General features: G+C 46.6%; 1 protein-coding gene across 2 annotated transcripts in view; it reads right to left on the reverse strand.

Annotated features, from left to right (window-relative positions):
* PLXNA4 (plexin A4) overlaps window positions 1–26,920 on the reverse strand; it is a 504,022-nt gene that overhangs the window by 147,995 nt on the left and 329,107 nt on the right. For both annotated transcript variants that reach the window (XM_071734217.1, XM_071734218.1), the window contains exon 5: window positions 15,249–15,349. In XM_071734217.1, coding sequence (XP_071590318.1) covers window positions 15,249–15,349 — 101 coding nt within the window. The remainder of the gene's footprint in view (window positions 1–15,248; window positions 15,350–26,920) is intronic.

Genomic DNA, 26,920 nt, shown 5'->3' on the forward strand with positions numbered 1-26,920 from the left:
ATGCACTGAAACTCTGTCTCTGTGCCTGGTGTTGCATTTGAGAAAATGCTTCTATAAGGGTCTTGATTTTGAGCTGGTTTTCTAACCAGCTTCAGCCTTTCCTTCAGGATTTCCCTGCTCCTTGCAGTTGGAACCTCTGACTACATCCCATCAGTATATCAAACAATTCTAGGAACTACTCTCTGTTCCTGGAGCCAAATGACATGGTCTGATCACATTCAGGTTATTAAACTCTATTAATTAATTAAAAAAAAAAAAAAATTAGTAGAAATCCTCCTTGACCCATTGAATTCCCAAACATGTCCAGGAATTTTTTGAAGGAGCCATAGTTTGGTTCAAACCAAACTATATTCCAATAACTTTGGAGCATAGGTAGTTCTCTTCCAGTACCTAATGACATTCCCTGGACTTGTTTTATTTATTACTTCAGTGTTTGTATGGACCAGGACCCCATGATTCTGATTATCCCATGGGATCTGTTGTGTCTCAACTTTGGATGCAAATCATAGAATTGGTTGGGTTGGAAAGAGCCTTAAAGATTATTTAATTCCAAGCCCCCTGCACTAGGGGCCCACTCCCACTGGATCAGATTTCTCAAAGTCATGTCCAACAGAGTGTCCTTGGTGCAAGGGGCCACATTAATGGCATTTAAGGAAAGATCTTATTTATGAGGTTCTTCATCTTTTCTCCAACTCTTAACCACAAGTCACCAGGTTTACCTTCCTCTTGAGCTTGCCATAAAGGAACATCCCTCCTCCCAGCCTGATAGAATGACAGTTCTTCTATGTTGCTTCTAGAAACATGGATTTCTGTGGCTCCTCAAGTCCTTCCAATCTCATCATTTTGCTCCCCACCAAAAAAAAAAATTTTTCTTTAAGGACACAAGCTGCTCACATCACTTTCACCTACGTAACATCTGCCCATGGTGCAAAAATTGATGCACTTTGCCATGATGTACTCTGCTACAAGCAAGCTGGAGAGGGGCTTTTCACAAGGGCATGAACTGAGAGGACATGAGGGACTGGTTTTAAACTGGGAGAGGGGAGATTTAAGTTAGACACTAAGAAGAAATTCTTTACTGTGAGGGTGGGGAGACCCTGGGCTGGATTACAGGGAGGTTGCGGATGCCTTCACTTCCCTGGAAGTGTTGGAGGTCAGGTTGGATGAGGCTTGGAGCACCCTGGGCTAGTGGGAGGTGTCCCTGACCATGCAGGGGGTTGGAACTGGGTGGGCTTTGAGGTCCCTTCCATTCCAACCCATTCCATGATTCTATAACCCAAAGCCCCACTCTCTTTCTGAAGGCTTTTCAGACCAAAGAAGAGTTAGGATTGTGGTATCAGCTGGGAAATCTGAGGTCCAGAGGCAGTAGGGGTAGGATTAAATGGTAGATTGAGGCTCTTGTGCTTATGGATCAATCTTTAGGTGTAGGAACTGACATCTGAGCTTCTAGAAAAGGGATTTATTCCTTACAGGCAGCAGAGACTGAATCATCCATTGTCTGTTCTGTTGACCACCTACAGGGTATCCAAGACAGCCAGCTTGGATTGGCAAGTGTGACAGGGACAATGCAGTAGGATTTGGCCAAAAACAAGGCCACCAGATGAATTTCAGTATTTCAGTAACTGCATGAAGCCTCATCTCTGTTTCAGGGTGAGCAGTGTCTCCCATCAGACTCCACTGAACCTTCTGATGTGAAACAGAAACTCCTTTGGCTGGAATGGAGTCTCATGGCTTATATGGTGACACAGGTGTCACACACAGAGCTGGCAGGTCACAGAGTCCTAAACAGAGCTGAAAAGGGCCTTGAGCTGTCCCACACACAAAAAAACAGCAGCTGAAAGGAGTGCTGGATTCCCAGCAGATTTATTATCAAGCTCAATCATAAACCCAGCTCTATTATTAGCACTCCCTCCCCTCAGTGAAAGATTATTTCAAATTCTCCACCCACTCAGAAACTTTAGCCTAACTTAAACACTAAATTCCCCACTTCTGTCCATTCCCTCTTGGGCCAATGCCATCAGCATCTGCAACAAATCCTTTTTCTTCCATTTCATCCCCAAACCCACACAAACACCAGTCCTACCTCTGACCACTTTTGTGTTCTGCACTCAGTGAGACCCAAACCCAGAGTCTCTTCTTGCCCAAGAAGCTCTGAAAACCCTTCTTAAAGTCTTTCTTATCTCCATTTATTATTATTATTATTGCTATATTTTTATTGTTGTTATTATTATTATTATTATTACTATTACTATTACTACTACTATTATTTCCAATGCAGGAAGAAGAGTTACAGCCTCCTAGCCTGACAGCTTAGGTAAAAGAAACTCCATAACATTAAAACCATCACCTCTAAATCAAGTTAATGAAGGAAAACATCTCATCCATGCTTCCATCCTACAGAAATCTGTCTGTCTGTCTGTCTGCCAGTTCAGGGACCCCCTGCCTGCTCTGGAGTCCCTCCAGGGTTATGCCAATGTAAGTCTGATCAGATTTTCTGCTCTGTTTGTGTCCACATTGCTGGAAAAAAGTGAGTTAACCTTGGTGCCAAGTATTCCAAGGGGATAGCTCCAGGAATGACAGGCAGGCCAGTGAATTCCCATCTACCTCCTGAGAGATATTTCAGCTGCAAAAAGCTCTGACGTGACAGAGACAAGTTGTTATTTCAGATATTTGAAGATATGGTACAACACTGCTTGGCCTTAATTTGGGGCTTCAACAAGCTATTGATTTTTTGATTCTTTATATTATGTTAATGATGTCATGATCAGATCAGAGCAGCAGTGTACTCCCAGAAAGCTCCAGAGTGCAATATTTAATAGAAACTATTAGTATTAATTGATTTTCCTATAATTCATTCTACATGTTTTCACTCTTAAATAGTTTAATTTTTTTAATTAACTGTAAATTCCCTGAACATCTGCCAGAGTGAAGAGTCAAAACGTTTACTTTGCCTTTTAGTTTTTCATTTGGGAAGGGGGATAGTGGGGAAGAATCTCTTGTTCACCTCACCCCAATCAATAGGAGATGAAACATAACACCAATAATGGGACTGAGCAGCTCATGAGGCAGAGAAAAGATATTTTGCTGATCTTATGCTATGGGTTTGCCACCAACCCTTCCAGATCCTCCACCAGTTAAAGCTGAGAGGGAATCAAGGCCAGTTTTGTGCCTTGGAGCCTTGAAGGCAGAGAAGGAAACAGGGAGCAGAGATTAACACACATTTACCCTAAAAATACCATAAGAATTTAGTTCCTACCATGCAGAAAATTGAAAAAAAAAAAAAGGTATTCTGAGACCCTACCCAGAGAGCCTGCAGAATTCAGATCCATGCCTGAAAATAATTTTTTTATGAGACAAAAAAATGGCTTAAGATGGAAAAAAAAAACATTCTACTTTCTGGTTTATTCCTTGCAGGCTTGTTGCAAGGATTGGGACTGGATGAGAATGGGGAAGGGATCAGATTGATTTGGGACCTGATGACAATGAGGAAAGGATCAGATTGATTTGCTCTCATCCACCTTTGCTTCCAAAGCTCTTGGCAAGCATCCTAATGTTATCCCCATGCCATTATGAACTGTCTGGCTCTTTAGAGGCTCTGGGTGGAAGAGGGCCAGGAGAGCCTGCAAGGAGTGAAGAAAAGTCACCTCTGGACCAGGCACGTCCCTGCTGGTGGCTCCAGCAGAGATGTTCAGTACTGATAGTGCCTTATCAGGCCAAGCACTGCTGGAGAAGATGAGGAGCAGACAAAATAGGAAAGTGTTATCTGAGCTGAAATCCTGCCCTCTTGCCCTGCACAAAACAAGCCAGGGCTGGATGGCAAACACCTCCCTTCCAAGAGGGTGTTGGATGCAGGATGTGTCTGTCCTCAGCTCCTGGAGTGCCAAGGGACAGAGCAGCTTGTGTGGCCTCCTGTCTCTCTGTGGCCTCCTTTTCTTTCTGAGAAAGTCTGCAGACCAAATTTACCTCTCTTTGTGGAAAAGCTTTGGGTCTGCAACAAAAGGAGTCAAGTTTTCCTGTGGTTATCTCTCCACCTTGGTCCTGAGCTGTACTTGCAGCCCAGAAAGCCAACCATACCCTGGGCTTTTAAAGGAAGAGTGGCCAGCAGGTCATGGGAGGAGATTCTGCACCTCTACTCAGCTCCCCACAGCTCTGTGTCCAGTTCTGGAGTCCCTAACACAGGAAGGATGTGGAGCAGTTGGAGCACGAGCATCACAAAAATGATCAGAGAGCTCCTAAAAGGACAGGATGAGAGACTTGGGGATGTTCAACCTGGAGAAAAGAAGGCTTCAGGGACACCTCAGAGCATCTCCCAGTATCTCACGGGGCTACAGGAAAGCTGGAGAGGAGCTTTTAGCCAGGGCATGAAGTGGTAGAACAGAGGGTAATGGTTTTCAACTGGAAGAGGGGAAATTTAGGTTAGACATTAGGAAAAAATTCTTCACTATGAGGATGGGGAGACCCTGGTACAGATTACCCAGAGAAGTTGTTGATTCCCCCCTCCCTGGAGGTGTTCATGGTCAGGTTGGATGGGGCTTGGAGCAACCTGGGCTGGTGGGAGGTGTCCCTGCCCATGGCAGGGGGATTGGAACTGGATGAGCTTTAAGTTCTCTTCCAACCTAAACCATTCTATAATATAATTCCCTCTTGGCCTCCTTTCTGCTGCTCCTTCAGAGGATCAGAGGGAGGGGAGAGAGGATGCAATAGCAGCTGGGTGACAATCTTTTGCAAAGACCTAGTTGTCCAGGTCCTCCAGGGTCACTGCAATACTTGTGCATCTTTTGGTGGATATCATGGTTGGGTGTTGCATGCCAGGAGAGGTTTGCAGGACAGGAAAAGATCCAAATCACACTCTGCCATTTTCAACCCTGCTTTTTCCTGACATCTCCAGCCTTCTGCTCTCCTCCCCAGAACAAGGAATCAAGCAGGGATGAAAACAGGGGAGAAAATACCATGTAAAAAACACTCCCCCAGGCCCCCTCCCAAAAGTGCACTTACCACCTGCATCCAGCTAACAAGGGAGAAGCCCTCCAGGCATGGGTGAGCTAGATTGAGATTATTTTCTAAACGTGTCTCAATTAAAATGTAGATCTCCTTCATTGCCTGGGGCCAGGGGGGCAGGAGGCTTTGGGAATGAGATATGGAAAGGAGAAGTAAGATATTGGGGTGTTTACTTCATTCTTTTCTGCCTTAACCCTTCTGGTACCACCTCTTCTCTACCAGCCAGACAAGGGCAGAGGGGGATTTGGGAATCTTTCCTGGGTTAAGCAAAGAATTTACAGGTATGTTTGCACCTTGCCATGGCTGCTAAGACTCTCCTTTAATTAAGCAAAGCCAAAACTTAGTCCCTGGTGAGATTAAATTATTCTAATGCTTTATAACCAGCACTGCTTAGGAGCCTGTGGTCATCAAGCCCAGCTCCCTGCAGGATTTCTGCAAACCACTCATATCATCCGTGGGGCTTTTAAAGCTTTGGACCTCACAACCTCATGCAAGGTGAGGAACTGTTTCTCATCTCCTACAGACAAGAGGCTAAGACAGAGGAAAATAAAGGATTGGAGTTATTATAGGTTGGGCATTATTTAACATAAAGTCATTTATATTTCCTCAATAGCTACTGAAAAAACCTGGAAAGAGGGTAATTCCCTCCTATAACCTTGCCTTGCAGTAAGTGTGCTCAGAATCATGGAATGGTTTGGGTTGGAAGAGACCTCAAAGCTCATCCAGTTCCGACCCCTTGCATGAGCAGGGACACCTCCCACCAGCCCAGGGGGCTCCAAGCCCCATCCAACCTGACCTGAGACACTGCCAGGGATGGGGCAGCCACAAATTCCTTGGGAAACCCGTGCCAGGGTCTCACCACCCTCATAGTAAAGAATTTCTTCCTAATATCTAATTAATTCTCCTCACTTCCAGTTTTAACCCATTTCCCTTCTCCTCTCCCTACCCCCCTGTGTCCAAAGCCCTCCCCCAGCTTTCTTGGAGCCCCTTCAGATATTGGAAGGTTGCTCTAAGGTCCCCTGGGAGCCTCCTCTTCTCCAGGCTGAACAACCCCAATCCCTCAGCCTGGCTTCCCAGGGAGGTGCTCAGCCCTCTGAGCATTTGAGTGGCTCTGCTCTGGACACCTTCCAGGAGCTCTGTGTCCTTCTGCTGTTGGGGACTCCAGAGCTGGACACAGAGCTCCAGGTGGGGTCTCAGCAGAGCAGAGCAGAGGGGGAGAATCCCCTCCCTTGACCTGCTGGCCATATTTGTTTTGATGCAGCCCAGAACAGAGTTGGTTTCCAGGCTGTAAGCACACACTGATGGCTCATGTTAAGCTCCTGGTCCACCATCACCCCCGTGTCCTTCTCCTCAGAGGAAGGAAAACTCCTTCTCATCACTGGTTGCTGAGACAAGAGTGTCACTTGCCCACCTTGACAGATGCAGGGACATCCAGGAGCATCTGACAGCAAGACAGAAAGAAACTCCCAACAACCACCACAGTAACAGAGACCAAATTTCCCCAGCCATCCATATGTGATGACATTCACTGAATCTACTCTTGAGCATGGCACAGCCTTGCAGGAACCCCTCGCCCTGCTTTTTTTTGCAAATTAGGACCTTGAAAGACTTTAAAATTAATGGGAGGGGTGTCACTGGTCAAGCTGCAACCCCCAGACCTGGTTTTTGGTATTTAGATGTATGGAGAGGACATCCCAAGTTGGGTCTGGGCTCCTTTTTCTTGCCCACACACAGGGGTGTAATGCCACTTGAGGTGTCCTCAAGACTCCAGCTGGTTCCCAACATATCTCCCAGAGGGAATGGGTCTCTAGGAGAATCTCTCTCATATTTTCCAGCTGGAGGTGAACATCTCAGAGACTCCAGATGCTGCAGTTGCAGCAGAGAGCATGGCTGAGTAACTGAACTGAATTCCTTGTATAAAAAACAAGCAGCTGGATTTCAAATTCTTCTGGTAGATTCCCCATACATCTGTGTTTAGGCACCTTAATTAAGTCCTTATGTTACCACTCCATATCTAAGTCTCCTTGGTGGCTCTGTCAACCTCCAGTATAATCAAAGTCAAGGTCAACTCCTTCCCTGTGGCAGCCCCTGTAACTTTGCATCTCAGCTTCAAGACACACCTGACAAGTTTACAAAGCAGAGCAGGGTGGTCAGGCAGCTCTCCCCTGTCCCTCTTCCCTCCACAGCTCTTACCCTAGATATGCCCTGTAGGATATCTTGCTATGCTGCCCACCAGTGTGTAGTGTCCCAGAGCAAGAGCAATGCTGAGATGATGAAAAAGAGGGAACCAGAATCTAAAAAGTTCTTTGGAAGCCCCACAGATCCCACTGAGCATCCTTACCCCTTTCTCCTAGCAGGAAACACACCTCCTAGCCCAAGCAGACTGTGTGCTGTTTTTCTCTTATCAAAAAGAAGATACCCCAGAGATCTTTCTCTGCAAAAGGCTGAATTTCTTGCAAGGCCAAACCTGAGCTCTTAATGTTTCCATGGTGGAGACAAAATCCCAAGTAGGACACCTAACTCAGAGAGCTGCATCAGGAGGAAGCTTCTGCTGGAACTCAGTGCACAAACTAATTATCTTCCTCCACCTCCCCACTGCCCTCCAGCAAAATAAGCTCATCAAGGAAGAAGGTTGTTATCAAAACACATTTACCACATGCCTGTGTCTTACAGCCCAGGGTGCCCAGTTCTGTCCCCAAGTTGCCTCAGGCAGGCATGGCCACCAAGATAATCAAACCTCTGAAGGACACAGCTCTGCCCTGCACTTCTAGGTAGACAAGAGCAGCAAAAGTCCTCCTAAAAGGGACATCTAAGGAATGAAAGGACATCAGCAGTGCTGGACATAAAAGGTGGAGAGACAGCACTGGGTCAGCTTTGCAGTCCTCTAAAGGAGGGGAGATTTAGGTTAGATATTAGGAAGAATTTCTTCACCATGAGGGTGATGAGACACTGGCACAGGTTACCCAGAGAGGTGGTGGAAGCCCCATTCCAATAAGTTTTTAAGGCCAGGCTGGATGGGGCTCTGGGCAACCTGATCTGGTTGGAGGTGTTCCTGCCCATGGCAGTGGGGTTGGAATTAGATGATCTTAAAGGTCCCTTCCAACCCTGAAAATTCTATGATTCTATGAATGGCTGCTCTGCTCTAAGGGCCAGGGCTGGTTCAGAGTGGTTTATTCAGTGTCATCACCCATCTGTAGTGAAATGGGATTCCCAGGAGAATCTGTTTCACTCGGGGCTTTCTCACCATCAATAGCCATGCTCCCCATCCCAAGAATTCCCTCCTGCTCTCTGGCCTAAGAGCCCCGATCTCATTTCAAAAGACCATTGCAGAGCTGTCACAATTTGGGGCTATTTCCTCTGCTCCAAAGGAGAGGAAAACGCCCAGGTGTGAAATGATGGCTGCTTTAGCTAGACCTCAGCAGACAGATTAAAGATTCCCCAGGCTCAATGCAGAATGTTTAATTGGCCAATGTCACTCCACGGGACCCCCCCCTGCTGTGTTCTCCCCTCTGTGGGAAGGCTGAAATGCCATCTCCAGTTTCAATAACTACCTGAGAAGGAGTAGGGACCCTCCCTGCCAAAGCTGATTGTGGGAAGGTGATTCTGTTTGCCTTTGCTATGAGATGGAGAGGTTCAAAGGCCATGTGTGGGGCTGGCTGAGCACCAGCTGTGACCAGGGAGGAATTAAAACCAAACCTTGTTTGGAGAGGAGGTGTCTTGAGAGCTGGTTCACTCCTCCCTTTGCCATCACTGACACTGCCAATCTACCCATCAGAGAGACTTCAAACCAAATGAAAGGTTTCAAAATCCCTGGCATTATTTTTCACCCTCCATCTTTTAGGTTTTCCCCCCACTGTGCAGCAGCAGCATCTTAGTGGCAACCTCCTCTTGCAATGAGAAATGTCCCTCGGTAGCTCAGGAGGACTGAACACTCTTGATGGAGAAGATCAGCCCAGCCAGCTACAAATTTCCAAGGCAATGCAGGATTTGAGCTGGGAGTCATTTTGTTCTTTGGCTGATCCACTTTTAGGGAGACAGGGACAAATTTCTGAACCTCTGAAATGTAGAGGTTCTCCCAGGTATTTGAAGGCAAGACTGTGCTAGGGCAGGGATGGATAGACAGAGATTTTAATCTGCATAAAAAAGGTCCCAGCTATGATTGCCAGGACAATGCAAAACATCTGCCAGTCACTGAAGGGTCTCTGCTTTGCACCTTGGGATGTATCAACACCGGGAGGGAAAAAGAGGGCCAGCTGAGACCTGGGTTTCTTGTTATGGAAACTGAGAGTCTATAGGATCCCAAGCCCATGCAGGAATCAGTAAATCACTTTTTTCTGACTGGTAGGGCTCAAGGTGACACAGGACAGGGTGTGATGTTCTGTCCTCCTGGGTCCCCTGCCCTGTGCCCCTTCTCCAGGCAGCACTTGGGATGTCTTCCCTCCCCTGTGCAAGTGGAGGAAAAAGCCTGGGAAGGAAAAGAGAGGAGTTGAAGGGGAAAAGAAAGAAAAAAACAACCCTCAGCCTGAAAGACAGTCCCAGTCTTTCAGACGGCAGAAAGTCAAGCAAGAAAAAGACCCTTCAAAAAAAGGTCTTATTGCAGTATCTGTAGGCAGCTTAGGTTACCCGAGACTCTCTAGTGATTCAGAAGACTTTGACCAAGAAAGTTAAAGCCAGGGACGATCAATGAGGCTCTGCAAGCAGCATGGCATCAGGTTACCTGCTGAGCCCAGACAGCGGGAGCTGCACTTTGGAACTTTTTCTTTTTTTTTTTTTTTTTTTTTTTTCTGGTCTGGCAATGAGTCTGAGCTTGGATATCAAACCTCCCTCCCCCTCCACACCAATCCCTCACTCCCTAGAAAACAACTTGTTTAAGTGCCTTTTTTTTTTTTTTTTTTTCCTCCTCATCCTTATTTTGCCAGAAATGAGAACTGGGTCCCCAAGCATCCCACAGCTCCAAGGAAGATGGGAAGAGCTGGAGAAGCAGAGGACGTGGAGGGCAACTTCAGAGATACTGGAGTAGGACAGAAAAAACCCCTCTGAACATGGCTGTGCTTTGGTGGGGAAGCAAAAAAAAAAACCCTCTCATATGGCTTTTTAAGTGTCTCATAAACACCATCTCTGTTGTTCCAGTTAAACCACTCTGAGAAATGGTGTGTCCCAAATTTTGGTCATCCCTTGGTTAACTCAGAGCCCACCAAAGGGAGCCAGGAAGGTGGCTGGAAGGTGGCCCATATGGAAAAGTTTTCTCTTGTTGCTCCTTCATGGGGTGAGGATGCCTACAGGAGGCCACTACATCCTATTCCCATGGATCAGGAGTAGGGAAGCCCCTCCTGGCACATCCTCATCCATTGGGTTGCAAATCCAAAAGAGCCATCTCATGTCCTTTAAGTGAGGTTTTAGGGTGCAAAAAGGAGACACAAAGGACACGTGCAGCTCACAGATGAGCAGAGGAGTGCAGAGAGGAGAGGAGTGACAGTTCCTGCCTCTGCTACCTCTGGAGCAGGACAGACTGAGAATGCTTAACCAAACCCTCTTTGCTTTGCAGCAAATGTCAGCTCCTCCAAACCAAAACTGTTTGTTGACAGGTTTGCTTTGCTCAGTCTCCAGAGCTGGGAAAAACTGCTGGGGGAGAAAAAAAATCACAGATGCCCATATGTTTCATTTTAATGAAGAATAAAAAAAAAAAAAAAAAAAAGGGGGGGGGAGGGAAGTAATGCTTCAGCTCAAAATGACTTTTTACATTGAAATTTTTAGGCAATTTACTGCAACTTGAAATAAAATCCCAAAGCAGGAACTTCTGAGGTCTAAATAAATCAGTCTGCAATCCCTAAAAGGTAGCAGCCCTTCTAAATAATGTTTATTATTAAGAAAATCACAATCATTTGCCCACTATGAGCTGAAGAAAAAAAAAATTATCCTAGGAAATGGGACCATTTGCCTCTGTGATTGGAAACTAGGAACAAAGAGTCCCCATAACAGCAAGGACAGATCTCAGGGGCTGCATCCTCCCTTAAGGACAGATTGGGAATATTCAGCTCTCCATCCCAGAATTAGATGGGGGCTACATGAGGATGAAATGAGGCAGCCCAGATAAATTCCAAGTGGCAGCTAGCAACAACAGAGCTTGGGACAGGTCCCTGCTGCACCCAGCAAGGTCAGAATAATTCCCCTTTATGAAGTTTGGCCTCTCCCTCCAGGGATTCTGGTGCTCTTCTGCCCCAAATCCTCATCCTGCTGGTAGCTGGGGTGCAAAGCATGGCCCAGAGACACCGTGCAGTGCTGAAAACTTGTGTGGTAACCACATGAACATGGATCAGTGCTTCTGATCTCTCTGCTCTGGAGCTGGTGCTGGGGCAGGCAGGGATTCAGCTGCTGAAGGGTTCAGGGGGCAAAGAGCATCCCTTAGCACTGAGCATGAGGGGGAGAGGAGTGGGATGGCTTGGATAGGGATGAAGACAGAAGAAGCTTGCTGGGGGTTTTAGAGGGGTGGTCAGACATTAGATGTCACCTTTGGACATTTCTGCATCTGACTCAGGAGGAAGCTACAATTCATTTCAAGCTTGCAGAAAAATCAGTGGCAAAACCCCCATGCGATGCTACAGGCTTGGGGAGGAGTGGTTGGAAAACTTCCAGGGACAAAAGGACCTGGGGGTGCTGGTTGACAGCCAGCTGAATATGAGCCAGCAGAGTGCCCAGGTGGCCAAGAAAGCCACCAGCATCCTGGCCTGTATCAATGTGGCCATCAGGAGAAGGGCAGGGATGGTGCCCTTGTACTCAGCCCTGGTGAGACTGCACCTTGAGTGCTGACCCCCTTATGAATAGTCAGCAAAGTGGTGTGATGCTGACTTAGCTGAAATCCCTTCTCCTGAGTTCTCTGAACTGGATCTGGACTTCTTTCCACCACGAGAGGTTGGTAGCACCCATGGGATCATGGCCCTGTATTCAACCATGGAGAGCTGTGTTCAGTTCTGGGTCCCTCACTACAAGAAGGACATTGAGGTGCTGGAATGAGTTCAGAGAAGGGCAACCAAGCTGGGGAAGGGTCTGGAGGACAAACTCTATGAGGAGAGGCTGAGGGAATTGGGAATGTTTGGTTTGGAGGAGGCTGAGAGGAGACTTTATTGCTCTCTACAACTCCCTGAAAGGAGGTTGTAGGGAGGTGGGTGCTGGGCTCTTCTCTGAAGTGAACAATGATGGGACCAGAGGAAAGGGCCTGAAGTTGCACCAGGGGACTTCAGACTGAATTTGAGGAAGAATTTCTTTACTGAGAAAGTAGCCAGGTGTTGGAACAAGCTGCCCAGGGAGGTGGTGGAGTCACCATCCCTGGAGGTATTTAAAAACCGTGTAGATGGAGCTCTTCAGGACATACTCTAGTGGGTGATACAGATATTGATACATCTATTTTATTCAGGGGGGATGTTGACAGCTGGACACAGTGATCTCTAGGGGTCTTTTCCAAGTGTGAAAACTTTTCCTCTGCTCTTTCTCCCTCTCTGCAGCCCCTCCTCAGGCTGCTGACATTGCTTCGACCTTGCGACCAAGCACCGAGCGCCGCCGTGCCAGCGATCAGCTTTTCAGCCTGGTTCCTCCCCCTCCTCCCCACCCTGGCCCCTTATCCCCTCCCCTGGAGACCTACACAGCAACCCAGCTCCACATTTTCAATTTATACCAACTAAATGATTCATCACTGCCTAAAGAGGCTTGAACAGAGCCTGGGAGGGGAGCTGAGCTCCAGCGGGGGGACAAGATCAGGGGTAAAGATACCAAGATGAAAAGCTCCTGTGACCTGCTCTATATCATCTCTCCTCTTGTTGGGGCAGAAAGCAATCAATCTCCCCCCCCCTCCTTCTTTCCCCCAACCCTCCTCTCCCCTCCTTTCTCCTGCAGCCGTCTGTGGGTCTGTCTGTCTCTTTCTCTCTCAGCAGACTCGAGTTTCTCGGTGTAAGGTTAGGACAGTGGAGCCGTGGAAATCGATTCCTGAGTCCTGGCACGCTGCCCTCCCAACAGACAGCCCAGCTCCACTGTGAGAAGATGGATGGAGAGCTGTCCCCAGGCATCCCCAGGCTTCTCAGGAGCTGAGGGTAGCTTGGAAATGAGGGTCTGGACGTGCCAAGCCCAAAATAAGAGAGACCCAAAAGGAGGGGTAGGGGGCAAATGTCACCTTTGGCAGATGTCACCGATCTCCCAGTCTACCACAGTTTGTCTTGATGGTTTATCCTGGAGGAGAAAGTTTAGTGGCAGGCATGGCTACACCCATTGGCAATCTCGTTGCAGGCACCACTCTTGGACAGCCTGATTGCCTCCTCCATCCCTTCCCCAAAACTGTTCACAGAATCATAGAAGTTTCAGGCTTGGAAGGGACCTTAAAGGTCATAGAAAAATAGAATCAGCCTGGTTGGAAAGGACCTCTGAGATCAACAAGTGCAACACTTGATCTACTGCCACTGTGGTGCCCAGCCCATGGCACTGAGTGCCACATTCAGTCCCTTCTTAAAACCCTCCAAGGATGTAGAATCCACCCCTTCCCTGGGCAGCCCATTCCAATGGCTGATCACCCTCTCCATAAAGAAATTCTTTCTAATCTCCAACCTAAACCTCCCCTGGCACAACTTGAGACCTCTTGTGCCCTCTTGTCTTGCTGAGAGTTGCCTGGGAAAAGAGCCCAACCCCCCCCTGGCTCCAACCTCCTTTCAGGGAGTTGGAGAGAGTGATGAGGTCTCCCCTGAGCCTCCTCTTCTCCAGCCTCAACACCCCCAGCTCCCTCAGCCTCTCCTCACAGGATCTGTGCTGCATCCCTTCGCCAGCCCAGTTGCCTCCTTTGGACCTGCTCCAGCACCTCAATCTCCTTCCTGAGCTGAGGGGCCCAGAACTGGACACAGGACTCAAGCTGTGGCCTCCCCAGAGCTGAGCACAGGGGCAGAATCCCTTCCCTGGACCTGCTGGCCACGCTGTTCTTGATCCAGCCCAGAATTCCATTGGCCTTCTTGGCCACCTGGGCACACTGCTGGCTCATGTTCAGCTTCCTGTCAGATTCCCAGGTCCTATTCTTATAGTTCCAATCCCCCTGCCATGGGCAGGGACACCTCCCACCAGATCAGGTTGCTCAGAGTCCCATCCAGCCTGTCCTGAAATCTTCCAGGGATGGGGCTTCCACCACCTCACTGGGCAACCTGTTCCAGTCTCTCACCATCCTCATGGTGAAGAACTTCTTCCTGACTCCCTAACTTCAGCTGGAGATGTTTGGTTGGACAAATCCAGTGCAATTTCCAGCCACTGGTTCTGCTGAGAGGTTTTTGGCAAATGAGACCACCCTGCCACTCACAGCCAGGAGCTCAGCCAACCTGACACCTCCTTCTCCACAGCTTTAGCAGGAGGAGATCAGTAGCACTGATGGCTGAAGAGAGAAAACTTCAAGATCAATAGACTCATTTAAAAGAAAACAGAAAACAAAGCCAATGAACAGATCTCTGAGTCCTGAGGACAACTGGATCCAGTGCTGGATAAGACAGTACTGTTGAATAATAAAATCTTGAACTGAGTCACCTTCTTGGCCTCTTATGCAGAAGCTGAAGGATATGGATACAGATAATTTGGCTCAGCACCCTGGTCAGATAAACCAAATTAAGAGTTTGGTTCATTTGTGCTCATTTGACACAGCTGAGTTGACCCACACAGGAGAAACACTCAACTTCAGGGCCAACATTTTCCCTGTGTCAGCATCCAAACCACAAGGTCCCCTTGAACTCTACCTTGAAGTGGACACCATGATGCTTACAGGGCATGGCTTCCTCTCTAAGGGAAATGGGGATCTGGAAGAAGGGAGGTTCAGGTCAGCAGTGGAAAGTTGGAGGTGCTGAGAGAAGCTGATAGAGCCAGACTGCTTTAAGTGATGGAAACCAGACAGCAATTGTCACCCAGAGAAGAGCTGCTGGAGGGTTTGACACAAAGCACATAAGGGTGGACATCTGCTTTTCCTGGTGCAGTCACCAGACTGTGAATCAAGTGACTGAGAAGATCTGATGAGTCTCTACCAACCTTCTATTCCATTATCTTCCAAAAAATGCTCTCAGTTAAATTCTCCCCCAACAAGTCCCAGAGCCCTTGCTGGAGGTACCTGGGTGACCCATTGACTCACCTTGGACCAAGAAAGTATTTTGCATTCCTGCCTTTTGTTACCACAGCCATGGAGGGGAGATGGTTGGGGGGAAAAAGCAAGGTTGGGATGGTGGCAAACACCAGCAGGTACTTACATGTTGTGAAGAACACACCATCCACAGTGAGGGTCCCCAGAGCCCAAGCATTCGCTGCAGGTCTCGTACTGGCTGCACGACTCCACGGGCACCCGAGTGAGCTGCAGAAGGAAAAGGGACAACCTGTCAGGCTCTGCCATGCCCATAATGACTTGATGGAGGGGTCACCTCCTCTGTCCTCTCCCCTTGGAGCCTGTCTTTCCAGAGGGAGCTCAGCAAGCTTGGAACAGACAGAGGAATAAGGCTGCAGGATGCTCCAGAGTTCAGTCTTGGTAAAACTCCTGTCCAGATCTGCACAAAAGTTGGTGCAATCTCTGTTGAGATCAGCACCTTCCCTGTGGCTTTCTCCTCTTCCCAGTGGCCCTTCACATCTCATTGCCAGGGAACCTCATAGGAGATTTTCACAGGGAAGCAGCAAATCAGGCAGGCTGAGCACAGGCTGTGCTGACCTGGTACCTTGAGACAATTAAATGTGGGATCTTCTGCAACAGCTTAAAATTCACTTCATCTCAATGCTTTCCTACACTACAATATTTTCCATAACACTGGTTGTGGACCTGTTGATTTCTGGCTTCCTGGGAGAACTTGGTTTTGTAATGATTTTGTCTCCTCCCTCCCAAGACCTCCCACAACACCAAAAGTGGTCCCAGGAGAGCATTAACTCCACTCTCCCTCCATTCCTTTTGCATCTTTCCAACCATTCCTGTCCCATCCCATGCTTCTCCCAGCAGGAAAAGGATGAATACTGCCAGCCTGGGGATTGCATGAGCTGACTGCATCTCAGAAGGCTTTACAGGTGGACTTGAAACACCCACCTACTGTCAAAATATTGCATTTTGTTATTTTTTTATTTCTTTTTTCCCCTTTTAATTGAAGTATTTCAGACAGAGATTTCAAAGACAGAAGGAATGTCCTGTCCTGACCTCCTGCCTTACAGACCAAAGGCTTTTGATTCCTACCAGGTTTTGTGAGCCCCTTACTTCTTTTTGAAGCCAAACATGCAATTTGGGCCCAATGACCTGAGAGTCTCTTTTCCACTGAATAAACTTCAGAGAGGTTCTATGAAATGCAGTCAATTGCCAGGGCCTTCCCCCCAGCTCGTGTCAGCAGGGAGAGTTTATTCCTTCAGATGATGTAGTGTGGCATTACCCTGATGAAACACCACTGAGAACTGCCAGCTATAAACTGCAGAACAGTTACTCATGATAAATGACAAGGGAATGCACCAGGATCCTAGTGACAATTTTTTATTTGGTGCAATATTCAGGAGAGTTGGAGCTGCGAGGTGACAGATCAAGATTCATCCTGATTGCATCTGTAAATGAACTTGGAACTGGTTTTTATATATAAATATATATCAGGGCAAATTGCAGCTATTTACAAAGACCTTTTCTGTTTGTATCAGAAATTGCCTTCCTGACCCCTTTACAGACACCCTACATGATAGCTGATGGTCTATGAACAAAAGCTGAACAACTGTATTTTTACCTCTGGCAGGTGGCAGGAGCTTTAGAAAACTTCAGACAGAAATATGATGGGATTTATTTACCATGGCACCATTGCCTGTGTCAAATCACCCAAAGAAACCAACTCCAACAACTATCCAACTTCAAAAGGAGTCTATAAAAAAAACAAAGAAAGAAACATCCCTAAAAAAACCCCAACACAAATCCAGCTTTCTCAAATTGAATCTATTGCCACGGACATACGAACAGAATCAGGACAGACCACAGACCAAAAAAAAAAAAAATGGAACTGAGTCTTTCCAGCTTCTGTAATCATTAAAAAGTGTCAAAAAAAGATGGCTTGGTCATGAATGAATTTTTTCCACCTTCCTTGAACTTCAGGTCATCAGGGATAAATTGTATGCTCCAGGATTTCACCCAGTTACACTTATTTTGAACCCAATAGTCTGTTTTGTATCCAGCTTCCAAAAAGACAAGTTTTTTTACAAGAAGACAAGACAATTTATTGTCTTGGGCATTCCCAGCTGCTATGTCAGAAAAATATCTTGTGAATTATCTTTCCTTGATCACATCCAGCTTGGCCATGGCTGCACTGTGAAGATCAGAGTACTTGCAACTACTTGTAATTAGAAATTTGTGAAAAGAGTTGGGATTGTAGCTGTGCAGTTCCTGTCCAAAGTACCCTCAGTTTAGCATATGGTGCAGCTTGATTAATCCTCATTAACTGTAGGTAGTTTTTCTGAGCCTCCTTTTGGGAGTTGGTTTACATCTGTCTTATAGAAGTGAGCCTTGGTTAAGAAGTTTGGAGCTGCACATCCTCTTTCCAGTATTTAGTGGTGTTGAGTTTGAATATTCCAAGTCATAATCCACTTGTGTCCATGATACAGGTAAAGAAGTCCTGGAGGACTGAAATTTGCTATTTCTTGGCAAATTGCTACAAAAAAGAACAGCTAAAAAGTGGTCTCTGTAGGTATCATTATTTAATTAGCCATCAAATATATACAAGCTCCTTTCAGAGCCAGGAGGAACCTACTGGGAATTCAGATCATCTTTGTAGAAATTCTTCCTTTTCAGTGTATTTAGGGTACTGGGTCCCTCTAGGATATAGTTTGTAGTATGTGTAGGAGCACACCTTGCTTGAGTTTCTGTTTCAGAGAGCAGTAGGAGCTTGCACCAAGCTACATCCCACATCCCATCAAGCACACCAGAGTAGTAGGTGTCCCATGTCACCATTTGCATTGTTATGCCTTACTCCTGCTCTGTGACACCTTTCACCCCAAATAGCTTTATTGTGAGATTAATTAAAATTGCACCACGCTGATAAATGTCTTGGGCTGTAAGTGTCAGACCTTCTAATTAATAAAGAAAGAAACTACAAAGAAACCAAAGGAGCTGTGACTAAAAGGAAAGCCACCTAGGGTCGGCAGCTGAAAAGAACAAGAATATCAAGCAAATAAGGCACATCAGAGGTCTTATTTTCCTTTGCAACATAAACTGTAATTAATTCAGCTCAGCTTTCTGAGTTGAAAGTTTTGAGAACTGACCATGCCTCCTGGGAGCACTCAGCTTTTTATGCTTCCCCAAAAATATCTGAAAAAAAGAAAAGTCCCTGCAGCCTCCAAATTACAGTGCCTTGCCATCATTCCCTGGGATGAAGGGACCAGACAAGCACTGAAGGTTAAAATCTCCATTTTAAACCAGACTCTGATTGCTCCTTCTCCATCCTTGAAAGTCTCACAAGCTTTTTAAGGTCATTTCCCAGCCTCTGTGAGTTCCTGTGCCAATGGTGGAACCTGGAGTCAACATTTTGCAACAAACATAATCATGGTTCCAGCAGACAGGATAAACAGAAAGTATCCTTGATTTTGTGGCAGTTTCAGCCAGGTAAAAGTCATTGATATTTCTGCAGTGGTCACAGCTTTACTGGTATTTTGGTCTCAGTGAGCTGGAGGAATCTGTGGATGTAAGAAGAGGTGGCTGTTGTTTTAAGGGCTGATAACCCCTATGTGATGGAACACATCTCTCCTTTTTATGAACAAAAGCTGAAAGTGAGGTCTCATGCTACCTAAACAACTTTGAAGATGTGGGCATGAGGCTTCTGAGCAAGTTCATGCAAGAAGCCCAGGGAAGACCTGACCCTTGGACACCAAGTTATTAAGTACAACGTATTTAGTCTTTGAGTTCATTGAAATACTGAACAAATTATGGTTCCTATAGGACCCAGTCCACACACTTGATGGACATCCAGGAGCTGCTTTGCTTCCAAGGCTCTTGTAGCAGACCAGAGGGGGGATGATTTTTGCTCATCTCCAAGGTAGGCAGCATTTCCAGAACATCTATGGGATTGCCAAAGTCACTGACATGCAGTGGAGGCTGTGAAAATCCCCAGAAACCTCACCACTAGCACCTTGTTTCACCAGGGGGAACCAAAGGGTCAGGACCTCTATCTCTCAGGCAACTTCACCATCGAGGCTCTCTCCTGCTCCCTGATTTTAGATGCAAATCCCAGAGCCAGGGTAGGACACGTGGTGAGTGACTCTGGTGTCCTTCACAAGGGCAGTAGGCCCAGCTGCCATAGTTACAGCAGGATTTGAAGAAATATTTCATTTCATCAACACATTCAGTCACCAGTCCCCAAAGAAATAATCCATGACTTTCTAGCTCACAAGGACACCTTCAAAAACCTGGCAAAATCAACTGCTGTTAGGTTCTGAGCTCACCTACTATGTTTGACTTCAGGGCTTTTCACAACCCACCGGGGATGGAGCATTTCTGGTCCAGCCTCAATTGCAAACAGCAGCTTCTCCAGCTCCCAGCCTCACTTCCACCCTCCATTTCTAGTGTGAATGACTTCCAGAAAGTCATTTAAAACAAAATGATTGAGGTTTTTTGGATCTGATAGACAGTAAAAGCTAATCCTGTTAGAAATTTGGCTTCTGCTTCTGCCACTATATATATTCACAAAAGCTCCTGTTATGTGCTCAGTCATAATTTTCTGGCTCTCATTTTCTGACTTTTTTATTTCAATATACTTTTTTTTTTTTTTTTTCCCTTAAACTGCCAACATTCTGGTCAAAATGTGAATCATTGCTCAATCTCTGCTTTTATAATTGGATGTTAATACAGCAGTGGGATTTATTCAGTCTGATGGACTAAGTTAATTTAAATGTCCAAAAAGGCATCTTAAGTAGCCAATTTCCTTTCCACCAGTCAAAAGATACACTTCCCAAACCCTGAACAGTGACTCTGTCAAGCCATGTGGGTTCTGTGAATGCTGCTGTCTTTCAAGACTCAGCCAGCCCTGAAAAACTGCAGAAAGATTGAGGAAAGAGATTATTTGATTTCAAAGCCTTGAATAGAGTGTTCAGGATAATACAGTTGATTCAATAGAGCGAGGCAGAAATCACCTAAAAGACCACTGATGGAACAAGATTCTGCACCCTTAGCAGAGGCAGTGAGGATGTTCAGTCACCTGCATGGGTTCCCAGGATGCCAATTTTCATTTGGCCTGAATTACAGACCTAGAATTCCTCTGTCTTGCTTGAGCCTCTGTGCTTTATCCACCTGACCTGCAAACTCAGCAAAAAAAAGCAACACAGAAAAGTCCAGGGAGCTGAAGCACATCTTAGTTATAATGGGAAGAAACTGGACCAGTTGTGAAACTGGACCAGTTTTAAAACTGGTGGGAGAGGAGATGCTCCTGTGGGATAGAGATGAGCATCTGGGTTTGATTCCAGCCTACTGCTGCAGCATCATAAGTAAATAACTTGCCAGTCCCACTGGGACTGGGAATGTCATTTCTCATCAGACATCCCCAAGCTCTTCCTCTTCCTTGTCACACTCTTCCCAGTAAATCCATGCTCACACACTTGGAAAACTGGAGGCTTTAATTAGAGAGAGCTAATTGGAAGCAGCAGTAGCTGTCAACGACAAATGACACAATAATTAAACTGGGAGGGGGTGGGGGGTGAGTGTCCCACTGGGTGACAGGGTAAATTACCTGTCCAAATAGACTTGTTCACAAACAGCTTCCTACTTCCAGCTGCTTGTGTGATGCTTGTCCTCCTTTCCTCTTCCCTTCCCTGGCACATCTGAGCATTGCCAGAGCAAATCCCACCATCCCACCCCCCTCACACTAACAGAGGCAAAACAAGGACAGCTACAGAAAGATCTGATGCCCACAGCCTCTGTGTCAATAGAATCCTTTAAGGTAAGACTGAGAGATATCAGTTCCCATCAGATGCTCTCACTATCATACAATCATAGAATCATAGAATTGGTTGGGTTGGAAGGGACCTCAGAGATCATCAAGTCCAACCCTTGATCCACTCCCACTGCAGTTCCCAGCCCATGGCACTGAGTGCCACATCCAGGCTCTTCTGAAATATCTCCAGGGATGGAGAATCCACCCCTTCCCTGGGCAGCCCATTCCAATGTCTGATCACCCTCTCCAGAAAGAAATTCTTTCTAATGTCCAACCTAAACCTCCCCTGGCACAACTTGAGACCTCTTGTGCCCTCTTGTCTTGCTGAGAGTTGCCTGGGAAAAGAGCCCAACCCCCCCCTGGCTCCAACCTCCTTTCAGGGAGTTGGAGAGAGTGATGAGGTCTCCCCTGAGCCTCCTCTTCTCCAGCCTCAACACCCCCAGCTCCCTCAGCCTCTCCTCACAGGATCTGTGCTGGATCCCTTCACCAGCCCAGTTGCCTCCTTTGGACCTGCTCCAGCACCTCAATCTCCTTCCTGAGCTGAGGGGCCCAGAACTGGACACAGGACTCAAGCTGTGGCCTCCCCAGAGCTGAGCACAGGGGCAGAATCCCTTCCCTGGACCTGCTGGCCACGCTGTTCCTGAGCCAGCCCAGGATGCCATTGGCCTTCTTGGCCACCTGGGCACACTGCTGCCTCCTCTTCAGCTTCCTGGCAATCCAGACTCCCAGCTCCCTTTCTGCCACTCTGTGCCCAGCCTGGAGCTCCCCATGGGGTTGTTGTGGCCAAAGTGCAGGACCCGGCACTTGGAATGTTGAACCTCATCCCGTTGGAATCAGCCCAACTCTCCAGTCTGTCCAGGTCCCTCTGCAGAGCCCTCCTGCCTTCCAGCTGATCCACACTTCCCCCCAGCTTAGTGTCATCTGCAAATTTGCTGATGATGGACTCAATCCCCTCATCTAAATCATCAATAAAGATATTAAACAGAACTGGGCCTGACACTGATCCCTGGGGGACACCACTAGTGACTTTCCTGGTGTTGTTCCCACATCCCAGTAATTTTCTTTGCACCCCTTGCACTGCAGTTCTCTTCTCCACATCTCCCTTGGCAGGAAAAACTAAGTCTGTAAACCTTGATGCTTGTGGGGAGCAGCCCCAGGAAAGGGGATGCCCCAGGAAAGGGGATATGCAGAGCAAGGGGGTTGCCCCCTCACCAAAGTCTGTCCGCAACATCAGAGCCTCCATCTCAGCTAGAAACCCAGGTTCTGTTGGAGGAGACACCTTTTGCAGGATTTGCCTGCTCTGTTTTAGATGTCTATCTAGAGAGGAGAGAAATCACTCCCTGGATGTGTCTGTCTACTGAATATAAAGGGATCTGGACAGCCAGGTCAGAGGAAAAAATTTACAATGTTCACAGTACCATCAGGTGAGGTGAATCCCACATTGATGCCATAATTAATTTTTCTCTCCCTTCTTCCTAATTAAAGCACCCACTCACAACACAAACCCCATTTTCTTTAATTACTAAGACAGTGGCAGAGGAAACCCAAGGGGCTGCAAAGTTAGAAGATTGTTCCAGGATCCCAAAAGATCTCTGATGAGATGGACTGTGTCTGGAAAAGTGCTTTGCATCATCTGTCCCATAAATGCAGTGCTGTGTCCAAACTCATCCCTGCTCTCAGTTCTGCTTTTATTTACAAAGAAACAGGCAGTCAGATAACAAAGTCTATCCCAGTCCTTTTCTCCAAGGTTTGCTGGGTTCCTCCTTCCCAACTGCTCACCCCAAACCCTGTGCTGTCCTTTTTTTGAAGAAGTCTATCAAGTCATGCTGACTCTTTGCCCCAAATCATCAGTGTTGGAGGAGAAACCAGGGACATCCTGCTGGGAGCAAAGCTCCTGGGATTGGAGACTGTCTGTCCAGTGGTTTCAGGGATGAATTTCATTCAGTTTTCCTCTGAATTCACTCTTAGTTTTCCTTACCAGGAATGCCAAACCTTTCCTGAGCTGGGCAAGTGCATCCCACCAGCATGCTGATATTCTCTCTATAGAAGGCCAGAAATTTACTAGGAAATTAGAAATTTATTATTTGTCCCTTGAAAAAATCACAGTTCATCAGCTTGAAGGTATGGAAGGAGTTTCAAAGGATTTTATCCAACTCTGTAGAATCCAGTCATCTTCTTACCCACCTTGCAAACCATCAGTTCTGGTCAACTTTCCCTGCCAGCAATATTCAATCTGAACTTGTCCCTGCCAGGTCCAGGTAGCTTCTGAACCCCCCTGACTTGTTTTCCACTAAATCTTTATCCCACAGTCAAATATTTCAGTCTGCAAACTGTAAAAGAAACGAGGTTTGGCTAAATATTTGTGTTCAACAGGTGTCCAAGTAGAGAGTTTCATGTCACAATTAATGTGGGGCCAGGTCCAGGTTTAATGAGAGCTGGATCTGTGTGGTCACTGAAGCACATCTGATAGATCATTACCCAGGATCTATAGACTATCTATAGATTTAATTGAGATCTGGAATGGAATTTATGTCCCTGCAAAGGCCTTCTCAAAGTCCAGCATTGCTCAAAAGCTCCTGGTGGAGGCATGAACAAGTTAAAACACCCAGGGAGAAGTTAATCATTGTTGCTTATGGTGATGGTTACTTTCCACCATCTTTCCAGCTGTTCCCATCCTCATCCTCAGTTACCAATGAGCATCTTCCTGCAGACAGATTCACCTCTAGCATCCCTCTCAGATCTCCTTGTTGTCAGCTCCCATTGATTTAATCCTATCCCCCAATCCCACTTTTACACCCTTTTATACCCTGGGTTACAATATTTTCACGCCAGTGCCTGGAGGATCTGTGCTTCAGCTCTGTCTCCAGCCACTTTTGGCTTTCTACCTTCAATCTTTGAAGGCCCATGGACTTCATGAAGGACTGATCATGTTGATCTAATTCCCTTGTGCAGGGCCCTAGGACAAGCTGCAGAAACCATGGCAGATGATTTGAAAAATGCCCTTTTCTTCAGCTGTGATCTGACTTAAAATTCCCTGGAATTGCCCATAAAACCAGCTGTGCTTGTTGGTATCAACTTTTCACACAGCCCAGTTCCTTGTCTTCAGCCACAGCCTCGTGGCACTAAGGAAAAAATCAGGGTAAGAATTTATGATATCTACCCAGACTTTGGTTATTTCATTCAGAGAAACTTCTGAGTCTTCTGTGTCTCTGTTCCAAAACCTGAACAGATTTTTATTTTGTTTTTTAGTTTAGCCTTGATTTTTTGCACCCACAGCATGCTCTGGCAGGGAGTTTCACAATTCCAGAGCCCACTGCTTGAGGGAATCAACTCCTCTGCTTCGTTCAGGACTTGATTTTCGATGGTTTAATTTCATGCCCTGTAATTCTTGTATTTGCAGAGGTGGTGAACAGTCACTTCTTATCCATCTCCTTCTGACAGTCATAATTTCACCAATCTGAACCATACACTCCAGATCACCTCTCCTCAAGCTGATGAGTTTCTGCTTCTTCAGTCACCCCCACCTCCCAAAAAAAAAAATCAGAGTTGGAAAGGACCTCTAGAGATCATCTCTTGTCCATCCTCCCTGCTAAAGCAAGATGGCCCAGAGCACATTACACATGAATTCATCCAGGTGGGCTTTGATTGCCTCCAAAGGAGACCCCACAACCTCTCTGGGCAGCCTCTTCCAGTGCTTTGTCACCCTCACAGCCAAGTGTCACCCTCACACTAAATCACTTCATGCCTCTAATCATCTTGCTTCTCTTTCTCTTTTGACCATTTATTTACCTTTCTGATCCAAATACTGGGCAAAAGGAGAGGCTGCCTGGTGGTCTAGGTCATCTTTTTATGTAGCCTTTACCACCTTTCTTCTCCCTGGACTCTCAGGCACTGACTACATCCTCAAAAATCTATTAAGCTATTGCTACCTCTCAGCTTGAGGCACATGGCTGTGAATATCCCTCAGGCTCATCTCAGATGTAAAAGAAAAAACCACATCAGCTTAACCCCTGATTAAAACTCCTTGATGACAGGAGGTAACACATAAAGCTGTGTGCACTCGATTGCTTTTCATGCCATGAGGGTACTGAGCATCACACAGCTCCTCAGAGGACACACTTCTCTTTGCCACAAAAAAGGGGTATTTGTTTTGTTCCCTGATACCCCCACACACACCTTCAACCCCTCCCTTCTCATCACTGCCTCCTTTTAGAACTCTTTCTCCACCCAGCGCCATCAAATCTCAGCTGACAGCAGCTCCCGCCACAGGCAGCATGGGCTGGAGTGATAGCACCAGTCGAAGAGTTCTGAGGTCACTCCAGTTAATCTGCAACCCCAAAACTGAAGATCTGAGGTGGGGAGAGCCATGATAACCTTTGCTTGCTCCTCAGCTGCAGGAAATGTTTACTAACCCAGCCTAGATGCAGAAAACTGGGACTTTCCAAGTGTCCTGGTTTGGACCAGGATAAAGGTGATTTTCTGTCTTGTACTTTTGCTTTTAGCTAAGTCTCTTGTAAGTAGTTGCACTTGCTGAAATTAACAGCAAGTTTCTCAGACAGTGTGTGTTTCTAGGACTGATAACACTTGATGTTTATAGTTACTGCTAGAGACTGGTGTGCAGAGCCAAGGACACTGCTCAGCTCTGAGGAAAACATTTTACCCTCTAGCAGGATAAAGAGGGTCCCACCTGCATCCCTCCTTTGGGGAGGAACGGACAAGATAGATGCTAGAATTGACCAAACAGAGGATTCCATCCCATATACCTCAACCTCAGTATAAATTTGAGGGATCACGAGGGCCAAGCCACGCTTCCAGCTTCCGGCTGCCTGCCCTTCCTGCCTTTCCTGCCTCCCTTCCTTCACCCGGCATCCTGGAAGGATCCTGTCTGTTCGTCTGCCTGTGGCCCTGATCCATTCCAGCCTGAATCTGTGTGTTCCTGCCTCCAGCTCCCAACTGCTCCTGAGCCCAGGATTCCAGCCTGGACTTTCCCAGGGCTGCCCTGCAGCCTCGGTGGTGACGTGAGAGCTATTGGGGGAAAGGGGGGAGGAATGTGGTATCCATTTTCTTGTATATTTGTATATATTTAGTAATTTTTTTCCTATTTACCATTCCTGTTTCATTAAAGTTGTGTAGTTTAGTTCCCAACCCATCAGTCTCTCTCCCTTATTCTCTCTCCTTTCTTTATCAGGGAGGAGAGAGAGATTAATAGAGAGCGTCTGTTACTCGGTTTAATTGCAGGGCCAGTGTTAAACCCTGACACCAGGGCTTTTACAATACTTCTCCTGAGCACTCACCACCCACAGCATCACTGAGTGTTTCAAGTCAAGAGTTAACCAAGATGCAGGGAGAAAATGTGAAGCAGGCTAAATATATGTCTCAGTTTATTAAAGGAGAGAAAACCAGACAGACTTACTCACTGCTCAGTTGATGGCTGTGAGAGCTCAGTGCGTTCTCAAGATTTGGGTCTTAATTAGTGCTGCCAAAAAGGCAACGACCAGGCAGCTATTTTGAGGCATTATCTATTTGCCTTTCCATATTTCAGTGGTTTGTTTCAGCATTGGAATAAGGGAGAAGAAGTTCCTGGCAAAGCCCAGCTCTCTCAATGCAGCACTTCAGTTTGGGGAGGGTTTGAAGTGCAGAATTCCTGCTCAGTGCAATGGAGGTTGCTCCATCCCAGCCCATATTTCACTGGGTTAAGTGCAGCAAGCACTACATGTGTTTTCCCAGCTTTCTCAGACATTCATCTGGCCATAAAATAAAGAGTTCAAGGACATTTAATTCAGAGATCATATAAATGCATGGTGTTTATGGTCAGAAGGGACCATTAGATCAGCTGTTCTCACCTCCTGTACATCACAGGCCACTCACTTTCTCCCATCTACCCTTATACTCAACCAAATAAGCTGCTTCCAGCTAAAGGTAGAGAAAGACCTCCCATTTAGAGAAGAAATGGACAAGCCTCCACTTCATGGGCAGTTAGTCCCAATCACATCATAAAAAGC

This window comes from Heliangelus exortis, chromosome 1 (assembly GCF_036169615.1).
Source record: "Heliangelus exortis chromosome 1, bHelExo1.hap1, whole genome shotgun sequence".
Lineage (NCBI taxonomy): Eukaryota > Metazoa > Chordata > Aves > Apodiformes > Trochilidae > Heliangelus > Heliangelus exortis.